Source organism: Ylistrum balloti, unplaced genomic scaffold (genome assembly GCF_031769215.1).
Source record: "Ylistrum balloti isolate Yb309-2 unplaced genomic scaffold, AGI_CSIRO_Ybal_v1 Utg369724, whole genome shotgun sequence".
Taxonomy (NCBI): domain Eukaryota; kingdom Metazoa; phylum Mollusca; class Bivalvia; order Pectinida; family Pectinidae; genus Ylistrum; species Ylistrum balloti.
This window is the reverse complement of record NW_026781942.1, coordinates 2,624,006-2,645,091: the sequence shown is the minus strand read 5'-3', so window position 1 is coordinate 2,645,091 and position 21,086 is coordinate 2,624,006. Positions and strand designations below refer to the sequence as shown.

The 21,086-nt window shown below is 34.8% G+C and overlaps 1 protein-coding gene across 1 annotated transcript; it reads left to right on the top strand.

The window, feature by feature from the left end:
- Positions 1–7,197: 7,197 nt before the first annotated feature.
- Positions 7,198–20,866, top strand: LOC132565442 (uncharacterized). Its single transcript, XM_060230082.1, has 10 exons — positions 7,198–7,280; positions 8,603–8,698; positions 9,611–10,448; positions 10,823–10,919; positions 12,310–12,444; positions 14,256–14,379; positions 14,746–14,886; positions 15,476–15,822; positions 16,287–16,428; positions 18,535–20,866. Exons 1-10 carry the CDS (start codon positions 7,229–7,231, stop codon positions 18,921–18,923), a joined length of 2,361 nt encoding a protein of 786 aa, XP_060086065.1. The 5' UTR covers positions 7,198–7,228; the 3' UTR covers positions 18,924–20,866.
- Positions 20,867–21,086: the final 220 nt, after the last annotated feature.

Sequence of the window (21,086 nt, the reverse complement as noted above, 5' to 3'; positions counted from 1 at the left end):
AAAGAATTATAAAGCTGTGAAGATCTTAATCAATTTAAAAAAAATATTTTTACATGGTTTTGCTGGTATTTGCAATCCATAAAGTCACATGTCCACATATTACTGCAAATAGTATGATTAAAAATTGACATAAATTTTACAGTTATTACTTTCACTTTGGAAAATTTTGAATTCAATTTTCCTTAAGAACCAAACTCATTATTGTTTATTATTTACATTATATTACTATTTGATTACTGATAAATGTATGAAACACATTAATTCTGTTGTCAGAACATTTACAATATTGATGTCTTAAAACCAGAGTTTGAAACTCTACATGTCTAAACTGTTTATACTAATTGTGCATGAGACGAATTAAAATACATATAATGTTATGCACAGCTTGTAAGATATATACACTTACTGTGGTGAGATTGGATTCCTGGCATTCAACAACAGTCTTTTCCTAAAATCTTCATCCCTAGCTTGAACCATGTTTACATTCCCAAAGTCTTTATTTGGCAGTGTGATGGAAGCCAGCATTTGAACACCTTCTATGACCTGTGGTTGCGAGGTGTCTGTCCGAGCATCCTTACTGGGAAAATGTTCTTCAAATTTTCCACATCGGCTTTTCTTTTGGACATCTTCAAATGGTGTCGGGTCATACATTAAATCAACTTTATCATGGCTATGATTGAAAAAAAAAAATATCATTATTTGTTAGATAACCAATATAATATTTTGTGCTAAATCTTGTTTTGCATTATTAAATATACGTTTAAAAAAGTTTCTACATCGGTTTCGGTTTCAAGCAATACTTTTGGACAATTTTTCTTTAACCTTGGAACTCTGAAACACAAACTCAAATTTTACTGTAATTAAGTGTAACATTTCATAATTGATACTTGGATGGAATTTAATGGAAATGCCTGAAGAAACCAGAGCACTGGAATGATGCCATTAACTTGGGACAGGCTAGAAGTGATTTAAGCAGGACTATAACATGTAAATAGCAAAAGATTTCATCTAGTTTACTATATGAGAGCAGCTAAGACATGTACAAAACAGCAATTTTACTACTTCCGGTATGAATGCAGAAGTAACACTATATACTATATACACTATATACTATATTTATATTCAGCAATAAGTCCATGTCTATTATACCATGGAGATGGGCATGCAGTGGCGCACTGTTTGGATTCCTTGGAATTGACCAAGCATGACACCCTATTAAAAGACATCAAAAACAGACCCCTGTCATCATGGAGTAGCCATTGAATTGTTCCGAGCAAAAGATTAATTTGTCCAGAAGCAGCCATGATCAGCATGCTGTCACAGACACTTAACTGCACAATTAATCACTTCATATATAGTGGCCACTCTTTTCAAATCGGTGCCACTACGACAGCTGTAAACTCTAACATACCAGACCACTTTATAAAAATTCTTGGTCACTGGTTACATAAACACCCCAATAATGTTCTATGTACTGCACATTCAAAGCTATGCTACACACCTTCTGAATAAACAAATTGGTCTGCAAATTCATACAATATATACATCTATAATTGTCACATATATTTCATTAGTGAGTGTTGATGATTCAGTGCCTTATCATTTTCACAAGGAATCCTATTATATCTGTGCATCTGATATTCTGTAACCTTCTTTGCCATGGAGGTACTTATGAGAGCGATACTATTCAAACCTTGTCAGCATTGTGACGAACCTGACAATCCACGGGAGAGTGACAGCATGTCAGTAGTTGATCAAGTCTACCTGGATATAACAGGTGGTGGCTGTCCCACACTCCCCTCTTTTCTTTTGGGAGCATTCAAGCTCGCCATTGTTTAATCTATTGTAAATCATGCCTCAATCTTCTTTGGGCAAATAGCAACACACCAACACCAGGTCACCCATAGAATGGACTAGGGACAAACAGGAACATACATAGGAAATTTGAGAGAGATCAATTACGTACTTCTCAAAAATTAGCGATAACAAACTTTCAAAGTCAAAATCAAAGATGGCCATCTGTCGGCCATTTTGTTTTCCTGATCAATCCCGAAATCAAATGGGCACAACTAAGGACTGAGGGGAACCTACATATACAGTTTAAGAAAGATCTATCCAGTACTTCTCAAGAACTAGCAATAACAAAAATTGTTTACAGATGGACGGACGGACGAGGGACGGACGACTATGGACGCAGAGCGATGATGGTGGGCTTGTAAAATATGATACATACAAATATTTTTCTGAAAAAGTAAATCACAGCACATTTATGATTATTAGCACAACATGCTATGAAATCTTTTTGAATCAGGCCAACATTCTCACTAAACACTTGCTAGATCATGAAATAAAGCAAAAATTGATATTCTCATATAGGTATACCAAGATAGCCAATTTTGATCCATAGAAATTTAATTTTCATGTTTCACAGAAAGTCAGAGCTGCAAAACAAGTGGCTATATGGTGTTCTGTTATCATAGTAACACCTTGCCCCTCCCCCTGACTTCAGCCATTGTTGGTCCATTAGGCTTAATTGCAGAATCATTTGAAATAAGCAAAGTGAGATTGATATATAAACTGTACACACCTTTCTAAGTTGTTGATCTTGGGGCATTTCGTTTCAGCATCCAAATCTAATGAAGTTTCCAATACAGAGTCCAACTCTTCATCATCTGACAATGTAATGCTTTTGCTTGGACTTTTACACTCAACCATGTCTGTATATAATTTGAGGCTTAGGAGATATGTGGAAGGCGTGAACATGGGAATAACCATCGGGATCAGAGCAGTATCATAGCACTGAAAAATAGAAAGCGTGTCTTTCAATATAAGCATTATCATAATTATGCATTCTACATTCTCCTTTGGATTTCATTTACTAAACATTCACACTACACATATACAGGGAAATTATCACAGGCCTGTGCAATTTAACTTTTGCCAATTTTGCACATTTAGTCAAAATTTACTCAGATTATCAACCCATTAAAAGTAAGGATTAAGCAGGTTGTGGCCTTACTGAACAACATCTGAGAGGCCCGTCACTTGATATCCAAAGTAACTGTGGTAAAGTGCCTTGACAAAGAACACAATCATTGTTAACACAGGACAATCCATGATCTCTGAGCTTCCTATAAAACAATACTAATAACAAAACTAATAACGATAGTGTTCATTTGAACCACACATATCATGTTCTATTCATAGACTGCATTGTGACATAACAATGGAGCTAAGAGATATAGAAGGAACATGACATTATGCATCTGTCTACAATATTTTCTAGAGATACTGAGCAATAAAAGGATCTTATGTTTGTTTCTAGTTGAATTATGACACTTGTCACATTTTTTTTATTTTCAAATTTTTGACTGCTTGTTTCATAAACTCACAAACAAAATGGAACCTCGTTTAAGATACTTTAATTTTACCTCATTTAAGATACTTTAATTATACCCTATTTTCCCTATCCAATCCTATCATCAATGTCCCCAAAATGGCCACTCAGTTTATACAAAACTGAATTACAAAAGGCTACATATATTTTTCTGTTGGGCCCTTCCCCACTGCTCTGAAGATTAAGGAGTTCAGTTACTAGGCTAATATATACTTCACACTAACTGACAGTATGTAGTTAAATATTTTTATATGACCAGTTAAGTATTTTTGAAGGGTTCAGTGTTCATTTATGTATGTGTCAGACTTCTAAATTTTCCTTCATATTCAATATATTTGAAAGTTTTAATGAAAGATTGACAAGTTTAAATATATGTAACACTGATAAATAGTAGTGGCAGCTGTATATCACTTGAATACTGAAAACTTTCCTCTAGCTCCTTTGGTTGAGTGCTACCTTAAGACCTGGGTCCCTGGTTCAATTACTCGCACAGACATTGAAATATATAATGTTACATATATCAACCTTCCTTAAATTTCTCAAAAAGCAATTGCATGGTGTATTTTCTGTATTTTTCTTGATGCTAAATATGGGAGCCATGTATGTAATAGGAAGGAGTAATGAAAACCACCCTGCTACCGCTGGGGTTCAGACTAGCTACCCTTCGTTCTCTAGCTGGACAACACTAAAGGGATATTCCCACTAGCCGTTTGCAATTTTTTAGAACGGGAGATTCGTCTAGGGACGCAATCACTTTCAGGCCAGCAATACTGTAACTATATACACAGTTACTTTAAACTTACAGGTTTCAGGATTCTAACGGAATTATTCATACATAGTAGCTTCAGATAGAACCGAGACTAGATCTTTCATATGTACTGCAATTTACTGCAAATTATCGAGTTTTCTATAAATAACTCAAAACAGTCAGGCCGAAGAGTCATTTCCAAAAATATAAACTATATTCAGAGGGGCGTAGCTTCCATAGAAAGAAAAAGCCCGGGATTACACATAAAAAATCCGTGCATAGAGTATGTCGGACAAAATTGCAAAACTAAGGTTGAAAATAAATATCAGGGGTTGAAGTTTGTTGTAAGTCAATAAAAAAAAATGTCTCAGAAAACGATTCAAAACACCTTTGAAATAATGAAATTCAGACCCCTCGCCTGGGCTTACACATTTCTGCTGGGCTAGCTACGCCCCTGATTAATTAATGGTCTAGGCTTGTCAATCGCGAATTATTGCCAATAAGGTAAAATCCTTATAAATACCTGAAATATATGTGATGCAGAATAGAATCTACCAACGCTGGCGATTTTCCTGATTGTGTAGACATGGGCCTGCTTTTCTAACCCTCGAATTCTTTGGGGAAAATAGCTTGATAGGAAATTAAGGGGAAGTCCCAATCGGATTTCCCAATTTTTATCATGATTTGGTCATTTTTTTTTTTTTTATTTCAGTCTGGTCAAACTTTTTTTTTATTATCATCACTATTTTTTCCTCATCAGAAAAATACCGGTTTCCCGCCATGGATATTTTGTAAGGGGTCGCTTAAACGTGTCTCCTTTGACGCTATGAAATAAATTTGAGTAGCCTCCCTTGTATCGGTTGTACTTATGGCAAGCATTTTTTACTGAAATTCGTGTAAAGAGAACAAATCTCTGGGGTTCAGCTATCATTTGTGTTCTAGTGTTATCTGTATATCATTAAGATATGCTAAACATAGGTGTAAAGGCAGCTACGCTTCTGGAAGCCCGGCGTCTGCTTATTCCTTCAAAATTCGTTAATACATTTTCTTGCGAAGAGATCATTCTCTTCAGATATATTTTCCCCCTGTCCGTAGCTGTGAAAAAAAAAAAGAAAAAAATTTTGACTGTGTCTTCGATAAGAAATGAAATTGATTTTTGAAATTTGACTGAAAACTATTTCTGTCGTTTCGTACGTGTAAGTTGCGATTTTCCCTGTGCGCAACCCTTCCCTCCTCTGGATCTGCCAGTGCAGACTTGAATGTTTATATCTATGTACGTGACATCGCCAGCCTAGCTAGTTTTATGTATCTCTCAAATATCTGGCCATGATGTAAAGATTAACCAATATGACAGAGGCGTTCTTCAGGGTCAATCAATTCTAGTGCTATCACACCTGTTTATATTTGGTATCGTTCTTCGCTATGTTTGAACAATATGTTGACTATTATATCCAAAAATTGTGAATTTGAAATTTTTAGACATAGTTATAGTATTTTTTTACGATTTGGGGAAGTGATTGGTTGGCTAATATTAGGTTGACCTAATCAATCTGTGCTATAACGGGATAGTTTATGAGACCACGAGGTTGAAATAAATAACACGTCACATAATATGCCAAATTGGAAGGATGAATCGCATGCAAGCGTGAAAGAAAAGAGATCACGTTTTCATTACTCAAAACATACTCACAGATAGCAAGGTACACAGGCACTCGAGGCCAGGATATTATTTTTAAACATTGATTTTTGTTTTAGCACTCATGGTTGACGTTATTTAAACGAAATATCAGCAGAATTCAAGTTTATGTGCCGGTTGACAAATCCGAGGTCCATGGTCATTAAAAATACACAAGGCAAGCAACTCCAGATTTTAAAAAATCGACCCCTCGCTTGGAAACTGGCTCAAAAAAAGTAGTTATGATAAGTTCCTTGTAAAACAATATGTATCCGTAGGTAGTGTGTATATTTACCTTTCATTTGGTGCATAACATTACAGGCAACGAGAAATTCAAAATAATGGCTGGGCAAAGAAAGTCCACATTTGCCAACTCGGATACAATATCATGGTAAGGGATTATACAGAATGCATCAACTTTCAATCAAGCTGGCGGTAATGAGAATTTTTTTTCAAAAAAAAAAAAAAAAAAATAAGAAAAAAATCATGCAGATAATGAAAATAAGATTTTATCATTACCTAACAAGCATATATCTATCACATTAATGTTAAATTCCTATTTTTCACCGACAAAAATGTAATAATAGTATTGCTTGACCTCATCAAATGATTTTCAGTCTATTTTCATTCATTCCGGGTTTTTTTTTAAATCCTTGCTGATTTGATTATCTGATATCCGAACCCTTTTTGTTGATTAGGAACAACTTTCATTCGGGAAGTTTTCATTGCAATACGATTTACGTGATTTTTGGGCTTGACCATTCAGCGGAAGCTAAGAAATCGTCAGAATACTCTTCAGAAATGTCTACAGTTTATTTTCTATTTCTTGATTTGTTATTAAGACAAGGTCACAATACAGCTTCACTGTTTAAAATCTTAACTCTTTCCTGTTTTATACATCTTATAACTCTCAACGGTATCAGGGACGTCCCTGACGGTATGCAGTGCCTCTCGTTCCTCATATATCACTTTGTATGGAAATCAACAAAGTGAAAATATAGAAAGTAAGTCTATGCTGCTATGATGTATCTAGGGAAATCACTTACAAACGAATGAATTTCTTTGGGTTTTTTTCTGATTTTTTTTATAGAATGCCATGTGTTTTTGGATATTGTTTTCCGATTATATTTTTTTCAAGTTTATTCTGATGAAACGGAATGTGTGTATTACGTGCTTCATCGATCTTATATGATGTATTGCATCTTTAAGATTATACATATCGAACAAAAAACAAAACAGGTTCTGGGAGCTGAGCATGTAATCGCAATATGTTCTAAGCAAGAAAGTCCAATACGCTGGCGGTTGAAGCATGGGAGATAACCCTTAGAACGTTTCGCCCCAATTAACTAACTGGTGGCGTGTTTAGGGGATTTCCAATACGTCATGGAAAATACGGGACATCAGGAAAATGACAATGAGGAAGACGGCAGATGAGTTTCTGGATTTCTATCCCGAATCCGGTAAATTTGCTAGTCTTTAGAGAAATTAATATACTAGTATTTGGTTTTATCGACATGTCGCTGTCAGTTTCGCAGTTTATGGTTCAGTTTAACACGCAGAAAATGACCGCCCGATTGTCAAGTTTTACGTCACGAAATGCAAATGGCGAAAACTTATCGAAGTTGTATGTGACATTTTGATAAGTTAATCAATTATCGATGTGACAGCTCCCTTTCGAAAGATCATAATCAATTGGATTTCAAAGCAGCCCTGATTTTTATGTTTACCTTTGTTGAACAATGTCAAGAAGAGGAAATTTGAAAGTAGGCCTACACTGTGGGGCGCAGTGATTATGGATGAGTGATTCTGAGAAAAATGAGTCGTTCTGTAGATAGCACAGATTGTCTTATATTTCTCAGTAATATTGGTAAATAGATTTAATTGATAACAGAAAACGATGAAAAGTAAGTTACTCGTCGTAATATTGGCATATTGTTACTTGAGATTTATTTGCTAGAAAAAGTTTATTGCACAATAATCATGACAGGAAGTAAGCAAAAAAAAACCTGTGGAGTATTTATTGCTGAGATTCCTACTAACAAGAAGGTTGTACAACATAGTTTTAAATTTGATCAGATTTCGAATTGCCTTCTCTTCTATGAAACACCTATATTCTATTCATAGTCTGTGATAAGATTAAAAGATACCTAGATATCTTAGATACAAGATTTTATGAAACACTAACAAGTTGTAGAAGTTTAAGTCTTAGGAGTCTGGGCAAACAGAAATTAAGGATGTACTCCTATGATGTTTGACTGGAAGTTAGACATCATTCAAGAAAAATGAATTCCACCATAATATCACAGACTATTGTGTTTTTATATACTTTGTGAACTATATTTATACTAATAAGATTAGTTAGCGACTTGAAAATATGCTTTCCACCTATTGCTATTGAGAGCAATGCTATTGCAATACATTGATAAGTTGACCTATCATTACACCACTGGTGTAATTTCCTCGAAATGTCATGTTACACACCCCTTTTCTGTTTATAAGTGCAGTTATACACTGACATAAATCTAAGGTATTATGTTAGAATTTGTTATATATTGAAGTAATACTGCTCCCATTAAAACATGAGTATTTGTTTTAAGAATTTTTAAGGGAAGTCCAGATCATTTCTAAAAATTTGATGAGTCCCAATACTACGGATGTAACGAGGTCTAAAATTTAAGGGATTAAAAAAATCACTGAATATGAGTTTCATACATCCTGAAACTCTGCTTCATGGGAATGAGATTTCATCATTGTTCATAAACCTGTTTGTTTTTATCTTCAGGAAACATGACGGATGACACAGGGGAGAGAACTCCAAGTGTGCCACTAGCTCCAGCTAAGAGAAAGCAGTTGGGAAAACTGCTTGTTGCTCCATCTGGTAATAATAATGATATTTATCCCGCAACTTGCGCTGCTTGTCAGAATACACCTGCCACATATATTTTAGCTGCATTTGGTAGAGACGGAAAACACCTGTATTTTAGCACATGCAGGAATTCATTAGAATTACTCCCTGAATTTACTTCTATATTGCGTTTAGAAATATAAATAGTTGTTGAAAGAAGTGATCTTACATGTTATAATAAACATGTTGATCTATGAATATTTATAAAATCGCCGTTATATCCGATGAAGTTTGAAAACATATTTTCTTGTGGAACAGTTACTTTGGCATCCATCATCAGGCAAAATTCAGCGTAACGTCAATGTCAGGTTAACAAATAGTGAACAACAAAACTTTTGAAGTTTTAATGTTCTGTTTTCAGTCAATGTTGCAGGATAAATAAAATACATGATCAGTTTATTGAGGGGGAAGATAGATAAAAATGGCGAGCCTCTGCCATTAAAATCAATAAAACAGAACCTGCTTTATCAAAGAACTTAATTTCATCAGAAAATATGTGAAAATCTGCCATTGAATTATACCAAACTGTTAGACAGATATTGATGCAAACTATAAACATTAGTGAATAGAACTCAGTGTTGTATTATTAACAGTGAGTAAATACATGTACAGTGTTTAATAGGGAAATGAGAGGACTTGATTTGGCCCTACTCTGTTTCTGTTTTCCATGCATAATAACAAAAGATTTGGATAGGGCAAAGTGGTATTGTTGGAGAGTGAACAATGTAGGAGATGGTGTAGTTTGAGTCAAATTTGATCCAGCTCAGCATCCTTATATTGTTAAAGACTGAAAAAGTCATCTACAGGGGACATGATTTTTCAAAATTTTATTTGTTTGCAAATTACTCTTGCTATTATATAAGATTCTAATTTCTTAATTACCAGAAGGAAGTGGAAAGTATGGAACTAGAGTTCTCTCCCCTAAGGTAAAAGACCTGACCACCACCACAACAAATAACCATGGATTCAGTGGAGGGAGTTGCATCGCCATGGATACTGTCAGCAGCTCTGACATTACAGAAAATTTTTACAATATGATCAAAGTATCCCCACGCATGCAGGTTGCAACACCATCTACTGATGTAGTCTTTCAACACCCACATACATTAGGCATTCAAGCACAACCAGAGGATGACACAGAGAACACCCAAAAGCTTGCCATTGGAACGTATCGCAGTACATCAGTGGAAGTCTCTGGACAACTATACAACCATGAGAGTTTCCATACCAAAGAAATCATCGCAAACCAGACGCACCCATATTCACCAGAGAGAGAGAATGTCACTCTGTTCATTGAGAAAATGCAACTGCAATGTGATCAGCAACCAAATTATGAAGAAAACACTGTTGGGGAACCACGTTTCCAGTTTCAAGACCCTGATAATGTACACCCTACATATTTACCTGCCATGATCCAAGAGATTGACACAGAATTGGAAAAACCCTTTCCTGGAGAAAACTCTACAATTGACAAAAAAATCTGTGAAGACTTTCAAGCTGTCAATGAAAAAAATGAGAGAGTCTTTATAGAAGAAACAGTTCCATGTCTCGGAGTTCAGGTGCGCAGCGATGGTCCAAAGCCCTTAGAAGACTTATCTCATCTCAATATAAATTTGACAACTGGAAACCACCAAGAGGACTTCCAGAAGACACTGCATGCACTTCTATTGCAATTTGCTAAGAAGAAGGCTGATGTTATACCATCATCCAGTTTCAAGAAAAAGTAAGTAATTCTGTTTTACAAGGAGTCTAACCCAATCTACAAGGGAGGGGGGGGGGGGGGGGGGGGGGGGGGGGGGAATTAACTCTAAGGGGAGGTAATTAAAGAAATCAATCGTGGGCTGAGAGAAGTTTTCTGATATTGCATTTTTTTCTTACTATTTCTTAAAGTTTTTGCTTAATTTTTATTTAAGAAAAAACCTGTCTAGCAAGAGAAATTAATATTTTGCTGTTAAAGAAGATATATAGAAATTTATGCATTATCTGTTTCATTAAGATACCACTATGTTTCATGATGGCTCTCATACCTGGATGAAAATATTGATAGATATTTCAATGTAAGGGATAATGAATGCATTGTGACATTTACTTTTTCAGTCAAGTTGTGTTTGGAACAAATAAGGCATGCAAGGAAATGCTGGACAAAAGTGAATTTCTACCATCGCACGGGACCCATGGTGTGATACTAAATGATGTAAGTATGTTGCCTTTCTTGATTCTCGAGGAGTTACAATCACACTTGCTCTCTATACCATGGAACAAGTCATGGCAAAACTGGAGACAAAAGCAAAGTAATTTTATTCACAGATAAAAACTGACCAATCACAGGCTGATACGCTTCTTTTGAAGATTACAGAGAAATGGCACAACCCAACTTCAAAACCATCACAATATACCATTATGCAACCCCGAGATTTCTTTAATGCACATCAAAGGATCAAACTAGTCTTTTCATCATGTCCACAAGGTTTCGCATGTTGAGCCTTCAGGTCTGCCATAACATTTCCCAGGGGTGCAGAGAGCGAAAGTGATTTTAACCCCTGGAGTATTGAGGATGGTTTGTGGGGTGCAGGGAGCGAAAGTGATTGTAACCCTTAGAGTATTGAGGATGGCTCCTGGGGTGCAGAGAGTGAAAGTGATTGTAATACCAGGAGTATCGAGGAAAGTATGTTGCATGTATTCTTTGCTGTAGTTATATTTCATTTCCTTAAGTTATAATGCACATACTTTATAATACTTAATCATGCTACTAAAGAATAGAGCCAATGCCATGATTTTTAGTGTATCGGGCGACTCTTCTGTCTACGTCATAAAAAACAGGCCCATATTTTATGTACTTTAATTTTTGTAGAATTGGTGTCCTGATGAACCCCACATAAGTTCAGGCGAAACCAGTTGACAAACCCAAGAAAGATCCCACCATTTACCTCAAACTTGTTGCAATTGATATCTATGGTTATAATACTCGAGATTATTTAAAGTGAAACGTGAAAGATGAAAAATTTGCTTCATTAATTTGAATTTATCAGGGCTCAAGATAATTTTTTTTACAAACCACTAACATCCACATCGGCACTTTGAATATTTTACTTTACATCAAGCAGGTTTTGTAAATGCCACTTATTTTATCTTCATTCGTAAAATATAATAAGTTAATTTTGTTCAAATTGCTTACAAATTTTACCACAAAACAAGAAAATGGTTTATCATGGATTTATTGGAATTGTTTATTTTGAAACCAAGTCACTTTTGAATGTGTTTCATTATGTATCTATCATTTTCACTTGGCAATGGGATGAATGTTGTAGTTCCACTTGTTCATTTTAATTTTTACCCAATCAGAACAAATTGATGAGTGGTTAGCCTGTGCCCTGACAAAGTTAAACTTCGTGAAAATAATGCTACAACGTATGTTTTCTATAAAATGAGATAAAAATATTAGTACTGTTTGTACACAGAAATCAAGATAACATCCTATTTACCATGCATCTGAAATTTATCTACCAGGATTTTTGTCTATCAACATGAATGGTCGTCTTCATGTACACAGTCACCAATGGCTTGTTATACACTGATCTTTGTAGAAGCTGAGACCTAAGGGAGGACAATACACAGAAGATTATCACTTCTCTGTGAAATATGTTTTGGGAAAAGGAAGCTTTGGAGAGGTAAAACTGTGTCAAGACCAAGTCACCAAGGCCAAGTTTGTCAAGAAACAGGTAAATTTATGTCTTTATTTCTTGCAATCTGTTTTTATGACTTTATTTAAGCAGTGATCAAGCTTAAATTAAAATTTTAACCTAGCATATGCAGAAAATTTAGTGTTTATGCAGCATATTGTATAATATTTAACAAATTGCATGGTTGCTAAAGATCAACCCTGTTATATAAAGAATGCAAGCCAGGACTTTTCAGGGGGTTGTTTCCAGCAGATATGCTTCAGTCCAAAACTATCATAAGAAGGCTTACATGAACACATCAGAGCCTCCCAAAACACAGGCAATACTTGTACTCACCTTGTATATATCAGGAGGCCATCTTTGAATGACCCTTGCTGTTTGTGTATAATCCAAATCAAGCCAATTTACAGTCATACTTCTATGAATCAATCTTTGATGATTCAAATTTCTGGATGTGTGGAATTTTTTGTCAGTCCAAAATTTAATTCCTATATATCACTACAAACTTATCCCATTATGAATCGAAGCTTTGTAAATCAAAATTTTTGATGCATCAATGTTTTTTCACAGTCATTATTCATAATAATACAGTCATTGATGCCTCATGATTTGAAGAAAACATTTACCTGTACGGTACAGGTATTTGCACCCCGCTGTGAAATTTCACACATTTTAACAAAGAGTACTACCTGACAATTGGATTATAATAACGTACTGTTATTGGCTCTGTTACCAGGTTAATGAATGACTGTACACAGATTAGAGCTTAGCTTACTTACAAGCCATGATATTTAATAAAAGATAATTCATTAGCAGGACTAGAAAAAAATATTTTTAGTTACTCGTCTGTCGGGCAAGTGAAACTTGAAATTCACTTGCCTGAATCCAATATTCACACACCCGAAGAAAAAAGGCAACAAAACATAAATTTAAGGAACATGAATTTTATTATCAATTTCTATATCAAATGTTTGAACTCAACACTTGCTTTTATTGTTTTACTCATATTAAATTCACTGTTAACACGAGCGAGAACATCAACTTTTTGACTGTAACTACGTACACAAAACAACCTTGTTTACAACATTTGTGATGACGTAATAGGTTTTCGTGTAGTCTGGATCAGCCCGAGTCTTGACACATTGTGTAAACAAGGATACTACATCAATGTATTTTATCGACTATCAGTGGATTTAAATTAGTTTTAGGAGTGTTTAAGTTGATAAACGTCATTTATTATGGAATATTCTATAGTCCGAACTACAAATTCACTCGTAGCTGAAACAAATCACTCACCCGCAAGTAGCTTTGACTCGCCCAGATGAGTGGACGAGTGGATTTTTCTAACCCTGCATTAGTGCCTATAACATTTATGTATCAGTCTTAAAAAAAGTTGCTGTAACACATAAAGACCACTTTGATGCTGCACGTCGCTTCATTTAAAATCAATCCATAAAATACGTATTCTGTATGCATTAACAAGAAGGCAGGAATGTAAACCTGAGCTTGTGTTATCTATTTCTCTTTGATTTCTATTTAAAGTTATATTTTTATTTTTTCATGAATGAAAATGTTTCGTTTTAAGATAAAGTTGTTTCTTTTCATTTGATGTTTTGTTTTAGTATTTATTGTGTTTCTACCAAGTGGGGTTTTTTTTGTAGTCCCTTGAACTTCCAAAAATCAAAGTTTGACTATAATTTTAATTTATTTTAATACTTTCATAATTGTATTAGTATCTGCTGTCATGTTTGGTGGCCAGGAATTTTAAATTTCACCCAAATGAACTTATCAAAATCAAGTATTGACACAATAAGAGAAAGTAAACAGGTGAGCTATTTTGTTTTTGTTAGGTGGGGTCCCAATACAGGAAGTCAGAGGTTGAAATAATGATGGCCCTTAAGCATCAAAACATCACCCAGTTTTATGGTGTCATCCAGAGAGAGGGTTCCAACGAGATCTATATGGAGTATGCTGGTAAGGTCATGGCTTGTTTCAAATAATGATATTGTGCAACACTAAGAAACATGAATGGAAACCATATAAATGGTCACAAAACTTAACCATAGCTAGATTTAAAAGAAATGTATGAAGGATCTCCTGGTGAAATTCCAGGATATTGGTTTACACTGATATAGAACTGAATGTTGATTCATCATACACAGAGCATTAAGTAAAGAAACGAGGACAGTTTATTATAGTAAAATATATGTTACAATTTACATAGATAATTTTCTCACCTGTTTTGTCTAATTTGCATATCCTTAAGAAAAAGTTTTGGAATTTCATATCACAAAAAATACATGTTTACAGAAAGTGTGAAGTGAGTTATGTATTTTATAGGCATTTCAATATTGACATTTACACTGGGGGAAGACACAAAACTTCTTGTGACGGAAGAGTTCGTTTGGAATGTGAACCGCCAGGGTCTGTCTGCACTAGCATACATGGAGATCTACGGAATCATTCACCTGGACATCAAACGTAAGTAATGGAAAAAAAATATCATTGTATTGATATGTTCATATCTGGTAATAAACCCACCCATATTAATTTATTCTGTGCAGCAAAATTATAGAAGAATGTTATTTTACTTTTCTGTTATGACCCCTGAGCCCATGGCACACAGCATTTATCTATCATTTCCTTTCAAATGTTGCTAGTCCACAGCTAATCAGTAGGTGGTTGGATGGCACAGTTGTAACATAAAACACTCATTTAGACATCTGGGGTTGGACACTTGGACAAATATGGAATGATAGAGAGTTAACTGCCCAACCACCTCTATCCTTTCACAACAAGACTCTTTGCATGCTTTAATCCAGACAAACAAGTGTGATTAATAAAAGTTTGAGTAAATTGTTTTACAATCATTGTGTAATTAATAAAAGCCTATATTTGTATATACAAACGATACATCCGATTTTGATGGTATTTCTGGAGCATACTTACTTGTGTAAATGGATGGTGTGACTTGCAAAGACATGGGAAAATACAAGCAAACTTAAAATGGGGATGAAGACATTGTAACCAAATTGAATCCTTAATATGAAGACTATCCACTTTGTTACAGCGGAGAATGCTTGCATCTTGGAAACTCCCACTGGTTGGACCCTGAAAATTACAGACTTTGGGTCTGCTAAATTTCCTCAGGATCCACTCTCATACATTGGATGGACAGCTGAATACATGTCCCCTGAGGCCTGTATCAGCTTTCTAAAGTCACGATATACACAGATGTCCCTCCAAGATCAGGAGGACTGGATGGTAACACCCAAGAGTGATGTATTCAGCTGGGGCCTCACTATGGCATTTATGTACCGGAAAACACATTTACTTTTGCATGCATTCACAAACGGACAGGACAACTACAAAAATGTGGAAGATCCAACTAAAGTGAAATCTACAATCATTGTGTCCGTAAGTTCATCAGTGTTTATTACATCATAGTTTACTCCTGCATGATAAAATCAATTAACCATTAAGAAGTGTGATTTATGGTTTAATAAATGACATCCAGTGTGTTCATTTTAACATCATTATTGTGGGTATGGGAATGGCAACAGATCACAGTCAAAATGGTTGTGCTATTTCTTGTATTATTTTGTCAATAATAAAAGTTGATATCTGAAAGAAATCATTCTTGGCATAAGACATCAACCTGCATAGAGAATAAACATTTGTGTTTGTTATGAATGCCATAGCAGGACAGTTCAAAATATAAACATTTAATCAAAGTAGAAACACTTGGTGCCCTTGGTTATAGTAGATAATTCTTTTAATGAATAATAATTTTATGATTTGTGATTATTATTGTTTTGCCTGTTATTTAGTGCTTGACACCTTAAAGTGGTGAAAAATTGAATCTTTGGATTTGTTGACAGCTGGTGAAAGACCCCAACTTTGTGCAGCGATGTTTGATTCCTGATGGTTGTAGCCCAGATATGAAACAAGTGTTGACTGGACTGCTAGCAGGAAACCCAACACAGCGCCTTTCTGCTGCTGAAGCTCTTGTTACAATAGACAGTAAGTACACCAATATCAACCAAGGAAACCTTAGGACAGAATTTGAGAATAAGTAAATCTGGGTTTGAATCTCAACTTCTATAGGGTTATGGATAAAATTCCACTGACCCTTTCATTTCCAATTAATCCATTCGCAAACTTTATCAGATGGTAATGTTAAATGAGCTAAGGAAATTTCTTTGAAATTTCTATAGCAGGGCTCGAAGTTAATGGTTGCCCGATTGCCGGGGGCAAGTGAAAATTGGTGTCGGGCAACATGATTTTACCAGTAATTTGCCCGATCCATCTCACAAAAAACATTCAGCCAGATACGTGATCAAAGTCTTCTGTCAAGGATCATGTCTGGTACCGGTAGAAATATTGTATTGAAGATCATATCTACATTTTCTTACTTAATTCTCCCTGAAATGTAAACCCTAAAATAACACATCTTGACAAATGTTTCCTTTAATTAAATGACAGACATATATATTGGAACTGACTACCTAGAAATAGTTGATGGTTTCACAGTCGCTGACGTTCACTGCGCATGCTCTAGTCTGCGAAATGGTCAAGACAAAATATATCGGTAATAGAATCTTGAAACAAACACATACATATTTTATCAATAAAGACAAAGCTGGTATTAACACAAATTGAAATTACAAGTGTCAAGAAATAGAAAGAATATGTTTAAGCTGCATGTTTTGTCACTAAACTTACATCACTGAACAGAAAGTAGACTACTGCCGATATGGAATTGTAGGAAGGTGCATGCGCAAAATTTCCCATTCTATTTATAGGCAACTTCATTTCGCTGTTGACTATGAAGCCAGTATGCAGTATGTTGTTACATAAATTCAGGTTTACTAGCAAAAGACAAGCTGATTGCAATGATGGAAATAAGCAAAAAAGATCAGACAGTAAACAAGAACACAATCAAATGACCATTTGAGGAGGATTTCAGTGAATGGACCAAGTACCTCAGAATTTGACCCAAACTTGGCTATGAAGCACTGGTGGGAAGCTGGTGAAAGATCACGAAGGCCTAGTTGTGAATAAAAACATAAACTTGTTAATTCATTACATTTTAAGAGACTGTAAATGAAAGACAATCTTAAGGAATATACAGTGCAATGTTTATACTAGAGTAAAAACCTAATAATTCAACATCATTTTTATGGGCAAGTTAATTTCGGCAACGGGCAAGTTGAAATTGAATAGCACTTGCTGGGCAAATACTAAAAAAGTTAACGTTGAGGCCTGCTATAGTCTAAGGGAAAATGTTAAGGTCCTGCAAATTTACATTTATACTGAAAACTTTATGAATAAGATTTCAAGGTTGAGCAAACTAGTGTCTTCCACTAGCATGGGAAAGTCAAAAGTTTGGAAAAGAAGTTCATGGAAGAAGTTCTAAGACTTGGAACAATTATTGATCAGATAGAAAAATAAAAATACATGTAGTGAAAAAGTAATTTTAAGAAAAGATAATGCATTTTGTAGTCATGATTTGCTCAGTGTGCTTCATCAAAATGGCTAGCATCATACAAGTATTACATAGCAACCTTTCAGGTGATACTACTATGTTAATGACATGTGCTATATAATGTTAGATTCAGAATTTTTAGCCCACTATCATGGCTGGCTGTTCAAATTGCCCTACATCTGTGGTCCATCATCTGTCCATCTGAAAACAATTTTTGTTTTCACTTTTTCTTGAGAAGCACTGGATGGATCTCTCTTAATTTCATATGTGGGTTCTCCTTGGTCCCTAGTTGTACCCATTTGATTTTGGGTCTGATCAGAAAAACAAAATGGCCGACAGACTGCCTCCTTCAATTTTCCCATGATCCCTTGTTATGTCTGTTTGATTTTGGTACTGATTAGAAGAAACAAAATGGCTTCCAGGTGACCATTCTGGATTTGGCAGGTAAAGACTATCATTGCTCTTTCTGCAAAGGAATGTTCAAATTTCTTATCATTAAGAGCAAAAACAAAGAAGAGAAAAGAAGGGAAAAGATCCAACTTTCAAAGAGCAAATAAAGATCAAACAATTGTGGTCATCAAGATCCCTCTGGGATCTTTTGTTTGTTGTGAAATCACATCATATTTTCTTATTACTTGTAGAAATGAACACGGAGAAGTTGCTCTCCATGAAAAACCCATTTCCGGACCTGTTGGAGAAGGATTTGGATTGCTTCATCTATGAGCCATCTGAGATTCCAGCCTCAGCTCCTGGGCCTGTCAGAGTCCATCGCACCAGCTCAGTGTCTAGTTGCGTTTCCAGCCACAGCTCCATCAGTAGTGCATCCTCCTATATGTCCAATGCTAGTGTTACCAAAAAGGCATGTCCATATAAAAAGTCCTCAAAAAATATGACAGGAGGAAGACGACGACGAATTCTGAAGGAAAAACTGAGGGACAGAATTGAAAGCCCAAGAAACGAGATGTTTGGAAATCTCTCTCCCAGTGTAGAGCTTGATGGAAATGTTCCATTCTTTGGTGCCCTGGTGTAAATACTGATAGCATATATTTTGCTACAAAATGCTGACAGACTGGAAGTTGCAAAGTCCAGATATTTACACAATGTGTGTTGTACTTTTCATCCTGCAATAAGCCTTTGAAGTGAACAAAATTGGGGTTAGACTTATCACAAGACAGTATAACATTTGGTATTTCTACTGAAACTGCAAAATATGTCAGTGGGTTTACTTCCATGCCTGGGCTTATTACGGGATAGATATGGCAACTCCTCCAAAAAAAATATCTTTTTTGTATTAGGGTTGCTATTGATGACACAGGAGGCAAGTGTTTATGGGATCAAAAAAGGAAAATTGTGATATTAAGATGTTTTATATTTTTTAAGTCTTCATTATTGAAAGGAAATTGGTTATCCAACAAGTGGGCTTTTATTGACATTTTGTCATGTGTAGTGTTACAGCAAAGATTATGATTTGAAAATTAAAATTACGATCAAGCAGCTAATTATCAAGTTGTGGATATAGCAACCTTAAAAATAAACCACTACATGTATGATACCCAAGTTTGTGAGAAAAATTGCCTTTTGTTGCGCATAAATTTTATAATATTTTTAAAGCAAACATTGGTTAAGATGTCTGTTGAAAATATTCCTTGTCCATATAGTTGCTAAACATTTCTTTTATAAAGAAAAAGATTTACAATTTTGGATTTATGGTGCATGCATTTTGAAATGACACTAATGTTTAAATGTCATATCTGAAATATATGGTATAAGTATAACAGGAAACTTGCCCTTTTATTTGTGATAAGATAAATGAATACTTAAATTAATTAAATGCAGAACAAAAAACAATCATTTTCATGTAAAGGCAAAACCATCTTGTGGCTCAATCTAAGCAATAAAAAATATTACTAGGTATTGAAAGCTGTATTATGATTATGAAGGGTTTTTTTTTTACCAATTTCATGCCTTTGTTGATTTGGAATGAAGATGTATTTTTATTTTTTTTTCCCAAACAATTAATGAATTGTGTGATTTTATATTTTGTCTCTAACCAGACATGTATAGCAAACTGTTAAGATTTGTATTCTGAATTTGATCAATTCCAGACTGTTTGACACTGAATATGACCTTGCAACATGGTGTTGAACATGACCATTCTGGTACGATCGAGCATGATCTTTGTAAATAAGTATGACAAGGTGTCTGACTTTGATTCTTAATTAGCATTGTACCCAATAGATTTTGTAACAAGACAACATCTAATGAATCTCATTGTTCAGCAATTCAGGAGTAATGTCTGAAAAAAAATATTGAAAACATAGAAATATATTTGAATTCAAACTACTGGAAAATTTTGTTTGTAACACACTTGCATTGGATTTTGGACGAAGTTTTTGTCTTCAAATCAATATCAATATGTGAAAAAAGTAGGAGTTAGTCTACATATAATGCATGATTTTACCAATCTTTGTAATTTAACCCAAATTTGATTTGGGAAATGAAACATTTATTCACTCAAGCATTGAATTTATTAAATTATGTTGCATGAACATTGAGAAAATGGCAAAACTTTCAACAGAAATGCGATTTCTTAATGCCCGTTTCAGAAAATTGTGGTGATGAGAACATTAACAATGAACACATCAACATCTCTGTATCATAGAAAGGAAACAGAAAAACAGTGTGCCATTTGTTAGTATGTTGGAGATTTCATTGGAAATGTTCAGTTTTTGGCCAGAAAGTTGGTTGTAAGTGCAAAATAAGAAATTTAAAGTAAACATGTGGATTTTTAGTAGTAGTAGTAGTAGTGTACAAGAAATCAATATTTTAGACCAAAAGTTATACTCATGGTACCTGTACCAAATTTTGTGGCTATGTTTGTTTGGAAATACTGTATCTTTTTTAATGTAGTGCTTTAATCTTTATGCTTGTGTAGGTCTCTTGCTTTTCAAATAAAATCTATCTTCTGTAAAACACTTACCTTTTGTTATTGTTGAAGTTGTTGGAAGATTCATTAGTGATAATCAAGTACAGGTAAGCATTTTGATTCAGGTCTGATGTGTCATTAAGATTCATGGATGGAACATCATTTGTATATTTTTACAACTTAAGCCTCAGTGATTGCTGCAAGCCCACGAAGCCAACACAAATACTGACCCAAAGTCAGGGGTGGGCTAAGTGTAGGATAATTATG